This window comes from Hakea prostrata, chromosome 3 (assembly GCF_041222555.1).
Source record: "Hakea prostrata isolate BN-2017 chromosome 3, UWA_Hpros_2, whole genome shotgun sequence".
Classification (NCBI taxonomy): domain Eukaryota; kingdom Viridiplantae; phylum Streptophyta; class Magnoliopsida; order Proteales; family Proteaceae; genus Hakea; species Hakea prostrata.
The window spans coordinates 75,202-89,414 of NC_142602.1; the positions used below are offsets into that span (position 1 = coordinate 75,202).

General features: G+C 42.0%; 1 protein-coding gene across 1 annotated transcript; it reads right to left on the reverse strand.

Annotated features, from left to right (window-relative positions):
* Window positions 1-6,411: 6,411 nt before the first annotated feature.
* LOC149019799 (uncharacterized) lies at window positions 6,412-6,936 on the reverse strand. Its single transcript, XM_089150964.1, has one exon. The coding sequence runs from the start codon at window positions 6,934-6,936 to the stop codon at window positions 6,412-6,414; it is 525 nt and encodes a 174-aa protein (XP_089007090.1).
* Between the last annotated feature and the right edge of the window lie 7,277 nt (window positions 6,937-14,213).

Below are 14,213 nucleotides of genomic sequence, written 5' to 3' on the forward strand. Positions count from 1 at the left end.
ACCAGTAGTTCATCATATAAAAGAGAATGTAAAAGCAAAATCAGATTAAGCAGTAATAAGTAATTCATATAACATGAATAATGAAAAAGATGATATAAACAAGTGCTACTGTTCTCACAGTAGGAGATCAGAATTAAAGTACAACAACAGTAGGTAATCTCATAGTTTCACAAAGTAGAAACCAGAGAACAAGTAATCTATGTAGTCAAGGAAATAACTGTCCTTACCTTCTAATTCGTAAAGGAACTTAGAGAATCAAGTAAGACCTTGAATAAACCTGAGAAAAGAGTCTTAAATAAGTGTATACTATGAGTTAGGAAAGATACATAGAAGGAAAGATCACAATTCAATCAAAACAGACCAAGAATGGGGTTGCTGTACCCATTGGTCGACTGATTGGTCTACTGCTCCAGTCGACCAATGAGTCAACCAACAGAGATAGTAGCCTTCAAAAATCAGAATTTTTAGAATATGAACCCGAATTTGGTGGATCAAAAGGGTACAAAATAAGGGGGAAACTTTAATGGAAACATCTAAGTCTATAGAGGACAACAAACCATTAATCAAATCAAGTTTCCAGGTCACAACTCGGGAACCAGAAGGATAACCTAATTAGGTTAAACATAGATTATGAAGGAAAAATATAATATGATCAAGGGTAAGGAATTAAAATTAATAGGTTACAATTCTAGTAAAGAAAATAAAGTGAGAGTCTTCTAACATGATCAAAATAGGGGTTCTTGATTTTAGGTTTCACCCTTTTTGGTTCCCATGAAAAAGGTTGAGATCGCAGAAGGGAGGGAATTGAAGATAGGCCAATTACAACAAGAAGAATTAAAGAATATTGAATTTAGACCAACCTCCACATTACCCATGAGGTTTCCCTTATATGGGGGTTACCAAAAAGGTTCTCATGATGACCACACAAAGTTAGGGTTTCAAGGGTTAGGGCTTCCAGGATTCAATTGGCAAGGATTGAGATCATGATGATGATCATGGATCTCAAGGAACATGATGAGATCATGGAATAGATGGTTGCAAGAATGCAGCATCATCTTCCTGATCTCAACCAAGAACAGATCTAAGAAAATAAAATCAGAGATAGAAAGGAAAGAAATCATACACATACCTTTGATGCAGGAGGATGAGGATTGCTTGAGTTCTTGCGAGATATCAACCAAGGATGCAAGCGAAGCGATTAGAATAGGTTTCTAACTCATTCTAGAGGCTTAGGAGGCAGATGAGGCAGAGTATTCCCGAGATTAGACTTAAATAGAGTAGCCACGATTTGAATTTCAAAAATAGAATCAATTGGTCGATTGATTGGTCGACTGGTCCAGTCGACTAATGAGTCGACCAATCAGAACAACAACTTCAAAACAGGGAATTGAAGGCTCAGATCAAGTCCAAACATCAAGGGGTTTTGCACACACCTAAAGTGACATACCTAGTAGGTAGAAATGCCTTCGAACCAATACAGAGAGGACTCCAAGTCCATCAACTAATCCAATCTTCATCAGAGTGCAGTTTCCATAGAAGGGACACTGACATCCACACTCAAGGATTCCATTCCAACCATCAAGTCTTCAACTGAAATGGCCCAAAGCTGACTTCTTGCCTTACTTCGGGTTGCTGGACCTACAAACAACAGGGTTTCCGGGTCGGGGTCTCGGGGCTGGGTTTCACGAGTGTCGTCCTGAGTGACGTTTTTAGTTGCTCAAATGCCTGTTGGCATTCTTCCGTCCAAGTGATGGCCCCCGAACTAGGTGTAGCCTTCAATGCTTTGAAAAAAAAATTGCATTTCTCCCCACCTCGGGAAATGAATCGGTTTAATGCTGCTACCCTTGCGGTCAAGCATTGGATTTCCTTTACTGTGACAGGCGATTTCATCTTGATCAGTGCCTAGATCTTCTCCAGGTTGGCTTCAATTCCCCTTTGGGAAACCATGAAGCCGAGGAACTTCCCAGAAGAAACTCCGAAGGTGCATTTCTCGGGGTTCAAACGCATTTGGTATGTTCTCAACACGTCAAGGGTTTCTTCAAGGTTTGCCAAATGTTTTGCCTAAACCAGACTCTTCACAAGCATGTCGTCAACGTAAACCTCCATGTTTTTCCCAATCTGTTGTGGGAAAATTTTGTTGATGGCTCTTTGATAAGTGGCCCCTGCATTCTTTAAACCGAATGGCATCACCCGGTAGTAATAACTCTCCCGATCAGTCATAAATGATGTATGCTTCTCATCCTCCTGACTCATCAAGATCTGATTGTACCCCGAATAAGCGTCCATAAAGCTAAGGACCTCATGTGTCACGCCCTCCCAGCCGGTACCCTATCTGGCATACCCGAGAGTGTGATCCACAGACCGAAGATCAGGTATCGAGTGATCAACCTCCCACATAAACAATAACATAATCATGAACAACCATAACAAGAGTGCGGAAGATAAATCATAGATCCAATAAAGAAAGAATGAATCATAAACGAATCAGAATAATAGATATAATCAGAGTATCAAACAGATAAGTAAAGTGAAGCAAAAATCCCACTTTACATCCAGCGGAAAAGTAGCTCTAAAGAATAAACTAGATAAAATCTAATCCCAGGAGCAAGTACATTGGGTAACTAAATTATTCTCCACTTTGTAGACGACATCCTTGTAGGTGTAGATCTCATAGATAGCACAAGGACGCTTCCACTCAATGGTCGGACTAAGCATCGTACGGAGCATAACCACCCGTGGGATCTTCGAGTAATTGTGATAACCGCAATCACCTTCCCGGAGATATGTCTCTTCGCCTTGCGCTTCCTCATAGGGACCGCATAGTATTCCGACACGTAGGATAGTCTAACAACATTGTACAATAAAGGAATGAGTTTCAAAGAAACTCAAGAAGGCGTTAAAATCCATAATAACATAAATGGCAGGATTCCGAACAATCATAAATGCAATATGATATGAGACAAACAATGAATGAATGAATCTAACTCTAAGTATGCTGGTCTCTATTGCGAGACATGCTTTAAGTCATAGCACCGTACTTCTTTAGGAAAGTCCACTCACATCCTCAACCATTTAAGATATCTTGGATTCTCTCACGGATCATTTCACCGGTCTTGAGCAGCCGATTGGTAATGGGTCCTTCATCCCTCGGGACAAACCTTGGCGGGGGTTAAGTCAACACACTCTCTCACAACCATTTGGTATAGCGGCGCATGTCGGGGTAATACCTAGCCAAATGCAAGTCTTCTACTTGGTTACATCAAGTCGATCCGGATACTTCCATTCCTCGTCCTTGACGATCCTTTCCGGTATCCTTCACACTAGAGTCGGCGTATCCTATGGCACCCGACCAACCGGACTACGGACTCATCAACCCTATTGGTTATCCACATATGGTAAACGGGAAGCTCTCACGTCCTCTCACGGGTTGGTTACCGGTCTTAAGCGCCCGTGAGCCCAAGTCTAACCATATGCAACCCTACCAATAAATGGCCCCCACAATGTGATTCCTGTCCTCTCACGGGTTGGTTACCGGTCTTGAGCGCCCATGAATCCCCATTGCTACCACGGGTCGGTCGGTCTCAATACCCCTCCGATTAGGGTCGACATAACAGGACATCCTAGCCAAACACTACTAGACAATCCTATATATGTCATCCAACAGTTTAGGAAGGTGTCCAGAGGGCATCTCCGGAAACATCCCATAATATTCCCGTAGTAGTCCAAGGACAGAAGTGTCAAAAGGACACCTCTCCTTTCCAAACCATACGTAAGCATACACATGCATCAATTCATATCATCACATATATGGTAACTCCATATATGGAAAGAAATCAAGTATAACAATCACTTGTATAACATTGGTAAGTAAATCATACATGAATCAATTCAATATGAATAAGTAATGCTACTGAAATCAAAGTTATGCAACAGTAGAATATCATTGTAAAAATCTAATTTAGGAAACATATTAATGATATTCAAATATAGAAACTAGATTCATGCTATCTATGTAATTAAGGAAATAACCATCCTTACCTTTTATAACTCGCAAAGAATCCAAAGAAATCAAGTAAGATCTTGGCAAACTTGAGAGGAAGGTCCTAAACAAGTATATACAACATATTAGGAAAGATCCCTAACGGAAAAGATACCAAAACATCCGAAAGCAGACCAATTCCCGGAGTTGCAGTACTCATTGGTCGAGTGGATTGGTCGAGTGGTCCAGTCGACCAATCGGTCGACCAATGCGGGCGATAGCTTAGAAAATCGGAGTTTTGAGATATGAAATCCGAATTTGGTGGTTCAAAAGGGTACTAATCAAGGGGTAGACTACCATCAGTAGTATTCTAACATATAGGGGACCTCAAAACACTAATCAAATCAAGGTATCAAGATCCAAATTAGGAAACAAAAAGTTACCATAAATAAATCAAACATGGATCTTGATGAATTTTGAAATAGAAAACAAAGATATGAACTATAGGAGGATGGATCATTGCTTTTGGTAATGAAAACATGAAAACATGCATAGGTCTTCATGGAATAAGGCTTAGAAGCATAAATCTAAATAAGGAAATAAACGTACCATATATGTACTATCATGCATCATGAAGAACACATAGTAAGGTAGAAGAGAACAACTAGAATTCTATGGATTATGGATCATAGAAAGAAAACACAACCATTAACCACTAACATGATCAATGAAAGAAGATCCAAAGAGATCGAATTCAGATTAGGAAATTAACAGAGATTAAATCATGGTTTGATCATGAATCCTTCAAAAGCTTGCAATGATCATGGTTAAGATCATTGTTCTAGCCTTAAATCCTTAGGATGATCATGAGAACATGTTCGAGAGATGTTTGCAACAGAGGATGCAGCATCTCTTCTACTGTCTCAACTCAAAAAGGAAAGAAAAACAAAGATGTAGGAGAAGAAGAGAGAGTAGACATACCTTTTGATGCAAAAAGAAGAGTTCCGACGAAGATCCGCCAAGAAAACTCCAAGGATGCAAGAAAGATGACTTGCAGAGGTCTTTGTCGCTCGAGAGGGTTTGGAGGCAGCAAATACGAAGTGGACTCGAGGTTAGACTTAAATAGAGCAAGAATCAACCTAATTGCCAAAGACAAGACCCATTGGTCGAGTGGATTGAGTGGTCGACCAATCAATCACGACCGAGCAAAAGGCCAAAACAGGAATTGAAGGCCCGGATCAAATCCAAACCTAAAGGGGTTTTGTACACAAGTCAAGTGACTTACCTAGTAGGTAGAAATGCCTTCAAACCAAGATAAAGAGCACTCCAAGTCCATCAACTAATTAGATCTTCATCAGGATTCTGTTTCCATAAATAGAACCTCATCATCAACCTTCATGGATTCAAAGCCAGACACCAAGTCCTCTAATGGGATGGCCCAAAGCTGACTTCTTACTTTACTTCGGGTCATCGGACCTACAAATAACAAGGTTTCCGGGTCAAGGTTAGGGCTGGGTTTCACATCATGCCCTGCAGTTGCATCAATCAAGAGATCGATCCTTGGGAGAGGATAACAATCCTTCGGGCAGGCTTTATTCAAACTTGTGTAGTCGGTACACATTCTCCACTTCCCATTCGCCTTTTTGACCATCACTACGTTGGCCAGCCAGGTGGGGCATTAAATCGGTTTGATGAAACCCGACTTTTCCAGTTTTTCAACTTCGACTCTGATCGCTTCATGCTTCGATTGCGAAGTTTTCCGTCTTTGGATGACCGGAGTGGCATTCTTTTGGATCCAGAGCTTATGCTCTGCTACCCGCCTGTCTATCCCAGGCATGTTGCTTGCTAACCACACGAAAATATCTGCGTTGTCATACAGGAACTGTGTGAGCTCCTTTTTAAATTCGTCCGGTTGCTCCAATCCGATGAATGTCCCTCGCTCGGGTAGAGACTGGCTGAGTTGAATTCTCTCTAGTTTTTCTACCGATTCCACTCTTTGCATGCTTTCTTCATCCTGATCGTCACGAACTTCTATAGTCAAAGCGGTTCCCGAACTCTCAGATCTCCGTTTTTCCTTCAAGTAGTTGGCGTAGCATTGCCGGGAGGTAGTCTAATCCGAGCAGCATTCTCCTAGTCCTGCGTTAGTCGGGAACTTCAGTTTCATGTGCTGGGGGGATACAACTGCCTCAAGTGCATTGAGTGTTGGTCGTCCTAGAATCACATTGTACGCTGACAAATCCTTCACAACCATAAAGTTTACTCGAACCAGCGTGTCTCGGGGTGATTTCCCGATTTTGAGATCCAAGTGGATCGTTCCTTCGGCCGGCTGCGCGAGGATCCTGCAAAACCATACAGGGGGGTTGATGAAGGGGTCAGTAAATCATTAGCCAATTTGAGATCAGGTCAATGGATGACCCTGTATCAACTAGGACCTAGTGAACCTCCCGATTAGCGATTTTGACCTTGATGATAATTGCATCATCATGCGGCGCTACAATTCCGCTTAGATCCTCATCTATAAAGGTTATTGGTTCCGGGCATGCCGTATTTGGCCTCTTTTTGGGTAGGTGAACAGCTCCCATGAACTGTGCTTTTTGCTTCGCCTTCCTGATTGATTCTACATTCGGGCCTCCTATGATCACGTAGACGGGTGTCTCCTCCCAATCTTCTTTTGCTTTACCCTTATCAGCCTTTTTGGCGGCTTCCTTCGGGCTAGGTGATCGGGATCTCTTTCTGGGTTCTGGCGAACTAGTACGGGGCTTTCCCGATTCACGAACATATTGACCAAGTTTACCTTGTTGGATTAATTTCTCGATTTCTGATTTCAGAATTCGACAATTATCCGTGTGGTGCCCGTAGTCTTTATGGAAACTACAATATTTTGTCATGTCCCGATCCTCTGGAAGAGAATGCAGCATCCCAAGCCACCTCAAAGATTTCTTGTCCCGGATATTCATCAGAATCTCTGACGGTTTTGCGTTGAGGGGAGTGTAATTCACCCGTCCCTGATCACGCTTCCACTTATTTATTGACCCCTAATTTTTGTCATTCGGGGAATTTTTGTATGTATCCCGATCAGATCTTCTGTCTCGATCGGCTTTTACCCGAATGTTTATTACTTCGTAAACGCTGGCTTGCTTCTGGCACTTACGTAACAATGTCCCGTATGTTTTGGGCTTATATGTTAACAAGACCTCCAAAAGTCTTTGATGAGTGATCCTACTCCAAAGTGCGTTGTACGCCACTTGATCATCCAGATCTTCGATCTCAATGGCAACTTCGTCGAATCGTTTAAGGAAATCCCAAATTGATTAGTTCCTTCCCTGCCGTATGGTGAATAAGCTGTCAGATGTCTTCTTACTCCTGATGGCACTTTGGAACCGGGATATGAGTTTTCGGGCAAGTTGCCGAAAGTTGTTGATGGATCCCGGTTGCAGGCTGCTGAACCACTTGATGGCCGGTCCTTTGAGTGAAGCAGGGAATGTTCTGCAAAGCAATTCATCCTCCCGACCAAGTACAGTCATTACTGATTTAAAGTAGCTTATATGCTCCTTCGGGTTCGTCTTTCCCTCGAACGGGGTGAAGGTAGGCATGATGAAATTCTGAGGGAGAGGCATGTTCATAATCTCACCTGAGAAAGGTTCTCGGTTAACCACGTCCAGATCTTCGTCGTGGTCCCGATCTTCCAGCTTTCGCTCGACTGTTGCCACTCTCCTTTGAGTCAATTTTGCTTAGCCCTATCTTCATCAGATTCAGCAGCCTCCTCCCTCCGGGAGTGTGTGCGGGTCATAGTCACCCTCGAACGTGATGGCTTGGAAGACTTTCTCCTTGGTCCTCGATCTCCTCCCGACGACTCCTTTGGGGTAAGGATCCCATCTTAGATGGTACCGAAATAGAATCTAAGCCACTGATCCTGGTCCCGTTCGGTGTTATTTGGCAATTATCCCGATCGGGATGGGTTACCCCTCATCCCTCGGTTTTCCTACCTCTCTGGACACCCCTTCTTTATCGGGATCCCCTTACTGTTTGGAAGGCTCTTAGCAACCTTCTTGCCTGAGTGTTACGTCTCGGTCCTTGCTCGACTCCAATTTGATGGACCAAATTACGCAACACTCCTTGCATCTCGAGCATGCCTTTTCTTATTTCATCCACATCTACCACAGTAGCATGGCCCTGGGGACCCTTGGATGTTCCTTCGCCATTTTGGTCCTCTAGAACCAGGTTGTCCTGAAGAGGATCCTGTTCTACTCGGGTTGAGGGATCGACCCCATCTTCTAAAATTGTTCGATCATCCCCGGTCGTTTCTTGCCGGGAACGTCCGTTTACTCGTCTCACCATGACTTCGGAACTTGTCGTTCCCACAGACGACGCCAAACTGATGCGTCTCAGTTAAACTTCCGGATCCGACTGAGCTTCCTCTCGTATTCGGGACAATGAGTCCTGCAAGAAAGGTTAGATGCGGACCGGCTTGTGTGCCGGGCAACCGCCTCCGATGGCAAAGTCAGATAACGAACAGAGTGAGGTCTCGTGCAAAAGCTACACAAGATTATACTCACAGTGTATTGGATGCTTACTGGAGAAATATGTCCCCTATCTTATACTGATTATGTTACCTTATATGCATTTGGTAAGTCTATCCGACGGGGGCTGTCATATCTCCTGAGATCACGCCTTCCTTTTATTAATCCCGTGCAATCGTCAATGGAGTTGACTTTCTTAATAGAGGAAGGTTGCTATATTAGTCGTACGTTCATCATGTCTCGATCAATTCAGTCAGTTATGATCCCGATTGAATGTGAAGCCCCAACCGGGTATCACCCGATGGGCTAGGAAACCCATGCCAGGAAGTGGCCGACCGGATGTGGAGATCCATCCGGGTCTAACCCGGTTGGATATGAAACTTCCGTATCAGCCTGTAAAGCATTTATATCCTGAATCCTGATTTTGAAAAATTTTAAATCAATTGCTAGATCTACCAGCACTTTGCACTTGGCTTAGATCTAACTGTTGGATTGTGAAATAGTCTCTCTGCTATAAGCTAATAATTCTTTCCTGTTTTGCTTTATTGAACCTCTACTAGAAGTCTATGAACAGCCTTGTGTGCTTCTAGATTCTATTTGAAACTCTAACCTGCATTACAAGTATTCGTTGCTACATTTTTTTTTAATCTTCAAAGAAGAAACTATCTACTTATACAAGCCAAACCCCCCCCCCTTCTTCTTCTTCTTTTTTCCCTTTTGTAATTAAAGAATTTGTGGATACATCATACAGGTATTGAAACTTGCTTTACAGGAACAGACCACACCACCACCAACAACTAAAGTTGAACCAACTTGGCCAAACCAACTGGAAAATGAAACAGGAAATAGAACTATACCTAAGCGGCTAGGCCAAATCAAATATGCTCCAAATTTACTAAATGCTAATAAGAAGGCATGATCTCATAATCCCAGGGCCCTAGCAAATGCCTACAGGGTAAAGAAAAAAGAAAAACACAAACAGGACACGCACTCTAAAGCCATCATCACCACAGCTGAAGACAACATTGGCTGCAGAAAAAAAAAGTGGATCCTTAAATAATCCAAAGTGGATCTGCATGGCTATTGACTCATGCTGATCATATCCTGAATCATGGTTTCCAGTTGCCTAAAATCCTATTTACTAAGGCATGTTGAGATATGCATCGTGCATCTCAAAAATACAAGTTAGTTAATGAGAATAGCGGATCAGATGAGTTAATAATATCAATAACCTGACTCATGAATAACCCATGCTAAAATAGTCATTTTGCCAGAGTTAAAAAGGAGCCTTTCAGTTAAAAAAAAAAAACATATCATGAACAGAATAAAGTCAGTTAAGACTACACAAACTTCCTGTGTCATCGTGTATTGCATCTAAGAAAGCCAAAAGCCTTGTCAAAGTGATTGTTTCAAATTGCATTGAGCAAGTTGACCTCAAATGATCTTTTCAATCCAACTTGAGGTGGAGTGTTATGAATGTAACTGGCTAGTCTCCTAACTTTATAAGGAGACTAGCAGAGAGGGGGAGTAATATTAGAATTAACTTATTATGGAACTCTTATTGTCACACCCCACCCGCCGGTCTCGGTTACCCGCCTGACAACCCGTGGGAGTGATTTGTCACAGGATCCACGGTTTTAGTCTATCAACAATATTAAATACAAATAAAGATAATCAAGAGCAAAAATGTTCAATAAATGAATTAAAGAATTACAGGAGTCCAAATACTCCAATAACAATAATAAATGAGAGAATAATGAATAAAATGAATACGAGTTCAGCGGAAGCAATCAAAAGAATTATATCAATTTCTTTCCAGTTTCCTTTTCTAAGGTTAAATAGTGTTTTTCATGAATCTCAAGATAAGGTGTCCTCCAGTTCTTCTCCATTCGTTGAGCGAACTGTCTAACCACTTTTCGTCTCTGACCATCAATAGGTGCGATAAGCGCACTCCATGCACCCGCAGGAACTCCCGCATAGGCTATCTCCATTTCCCACTGACGGTGCCACATCCTCTTCATACAAGATGGTTCCTTCATAGGAAACCAATCCATCTTCCTGTACAATTCCTTCTTCTGTGCAGGCTAATAAACATATACAAAATAAAGGAGTGAGTTCTAGAGAACTCAGTAAGAAACAATCACAAATCCCATCAATTATCCAACAAAGCATAAATGCATAAATGATATGAAAGAGTGCAAAGTATGAATGATACTATGATTTCTAACTATGCAAGTCTCTAACAGCTGACATGCTTTAAGATATACACCAGCTCTCCTCTGGGGAAGTCTAGTCACATTGATCCGGCAAGGACTGGTTACTTCTGTAGGGATCCTGAGCAAAAAGGGAAAGTTCACACCTGGCTCTCAAACCATGGCTGGGGTTAAGTCAACACTCTCTCACCACGACCATTGGTAATGAGTATTGGCGCATGTCGGGGTTTCTAATCCAATGCAAGGTCATATTGGTAACATGTTTACATGAAGTCCAGATACATCCCCTATGGCACCAACCAACTCAGTTCAGTATACTTCGGAACCTTGGAATGAGAAACCTCACGGACTGGCTACCGTTGTTGGACTCCACTCCTTAACCCTATGATCATCCACATATTATTGGGGCGGAAGCTCTCATGACTCCTCACGACACCCGGTCCGGTCCTTGGACGTCCATGAGCCCAACCCTAACATATGCAACCCTATCATTTATATGACTAACAGTGGACCAACGCCACATCACTGTCATCACGAGTCACTCAGTTTCAATCCCCCTACCGAAAGGGTAGTAGCATGTGGGGTACCTAGCCATGCTATTCTAGACTCTACCTAATAATGTCATCAAATAGTCATGACAGTGCTGGAGACATTAGCAGGCATGTGTCCCATTCCACAGCCTTCTGATATCCCAAGCTAAGATATCCCAAAAGAATACCTCATCCATCAGAACCATATACTAACCATCATCAGTACATAACATTCATAATCAACAAAGTATATATGTAAACAAGACAAACAACAGTAATATAACAAGATTAATATATAAGACATGACTACAACAGCATATATAAAGAAATACTAATTCTAACAGACACTGGACTAGCATGTTCAAGTCTATTCAAAAGATAGGATTGAATGTCCTTACCTGCATATAGTAAACTGTCAGTAAAAAGAGATCTGTTAACTATTACAAGACTTTATCTTCAAACAGAGAATACCTAAACACAGGGTTACAATAATATATAAGTTAATTGAATCAAGGTGCATCAAAACCAAAAGTCATTTGGTCACTGTTTACTAGCCAGTCGCTCGGGCTGGTTGCTTAGGTTGAGCGACAGCCACTAGTGACCGCCCCAAAAACAGAGAGTTTCAATCCAAAACTCAGGCTTCTGATCACCCGTTTTCAATCCGGATTTCGAGTGATCATGACCTAAATCTCGAATCTAACACTCCTATAGCCAAAGGGTGAAGGAATCCTAACAATTACCATCATTGGATTACCCAGAACTCTCCCCTTGATTGGATTATCCTTTTCACGAAAGCAGGGTTTCGTTTTTGGATGAATCACCTCAAGTAGATTGGAAAGAGACTCACAATTGAATCAAAAGGGTCATCACAATGATGAGGGGATGGGTTAACACGAAATTGAAAGACAAAGAAGATAAAGGATGAAGGGTGAATCCATTACCTCACTTCAGAACACCAGAAAAAGGGAAGGACTGATTTCCAAATCATTGCTAGCACTTCAGATCCACTTTCGGCACTTCTCCACAGCCGTCTAACCTCCAAAAACGGTTACCACGAATAAAATATTCGTGAGTTGGGCGAGGGTTACCTTTTATAGAAGTTAGGGGGCAAAATAAGGCAAAACCCCGAAAACAGACCGGGCGGTCGCTTGGTTTGATCGACCGCCACTAGCAACCACCCCCATGTAATTTGCCATACAAGGGTGCTTTTGCTAGAGGGTTGATATCCAAGTACAATCTAGCCCTAAAGAAGAGTTGGGGGAGATCTTACCTTCATTCCGAACATCTCCGAACAACACTTGTCTTCCAGAAGACCAACTACCAAGCAAGGCAGGTTCTTCAAACAGATGATCCAGATCCATGGGTTCAGGGTATGGATCATGGACTTCTATTTGGACACTCCACAAACTTACCCGACTAGACCTTCTGGTTCTCGGACCTGCAATGCGGATCTCGGGTTAGAATTACGGGGGTTGTTACACTTATTCTTCTCTATTTAAAGATAATGAAACCTAGCCCCAGAATACAGTTGATTGGGGTTTTCTTGCCATGGATGTAGGCTTCACAATGAATGTCGAACCACGTTAATTCTTGGGTTTATTGTGTGAATGTTTATGATAATCTCAACATGGACCGCTGCCCACTGGAACTCCCAATTAATACCCTTCCCCCCAAAAAAAGAGATTAAGTTGGAACCATATCACTCAAACACGAAACCCAAAGCAATGAAATGTGCAATTTCTAGAAAATTAGGTAAGAGATCTTCAGGGACTCCCTGAACATAACTATCTACCCGTTGCATGACAGCAGCAAAGATTTGGTGCTATTTCTTTTTGTATCATTCAACATTTTTTTGCTACAAGCATTCCATGTATTGGAGCTGTTTTTGGAATTTAATTTCAGGCTATGCAAATTGGTAATGTTGTTCAGAAACCAACCTCTTTGGAGCTCATTGGGTATTTTGAAACAAGGAACCATTCTGCAAGGTGTGTAATAAATTTTAAGGAACAGAATGTTGAATTGATAGCAACAAACCAGACCTCAAAATGAAAAATAAGAAAGAAATAAACCGAACAGATACAATGATCTAAAGTTATCAGCAGTATGTCAACAATGACTTGTAAAGGAGGCAACAGCAACATATCCAAGATAACAAACACCAACCTAAAGGGAAACTTTACACAGTGCTAAACTCAAAACAAGGTACAACTAGATCCAGTCAAAGATTAGCTTGCAAAAACAAAGCACGAGAAGAACAGAACAAGATTTAATGAACATTTAATAACTCAATCAAGTTATTTGCGACCAATCTGAAATTTGGCTTGATACCCAAATGAGCTTGGAGAACAAGACTGTAAAACAAGATCCTGATCAAATGGTCAGATTTGAAGCGACTCAAGAAGCAAGCCTGTGCTAGGAAACTGAAAATGCAATCAAACAGAATTTGATAGGAGGATTTTGAAATTCAAAACAGCCCTTGTTGATCCAGTCCAACCACCCGGAAAGAAAAGAAGAGTGTCAAGGGAGTGCCAGCCTTTGGCCAGTGGAAGAACTCCGATGCGCGCGGAAGTTAGAACTCAGCCTACCACAGAGCCTGAACAGAAAGGGGTTAAAAAGAAGATGACTCAAAGATCTCCCGGCCCCTAATCAATGTGAATTCTCGACCGAAGTCTGCCCACGATTACTCCTGGCTGGCCATGTGGTCATATGGCCAAGTGACATCTAGGATGTCCACATTATATTAGGGATGGGGACCAATGGATCATGTCCAATTTGAACTCAGCTCCTCAGCAAAAAAATCACAGACTAGCACTTGTTGACTTAGAGAGCAAATCCTTAAGGTACAGAAGATCATGTTCCCTTCTATCCCTCTCCATTTTTTAACGTTCTTTTGTCCTGGTCCGTTGTGCTAGGCAGATCATGTTCCCTTCTATCCCTCTCCATTTTTGAATCTGTTTTGTTGAACTCCTAT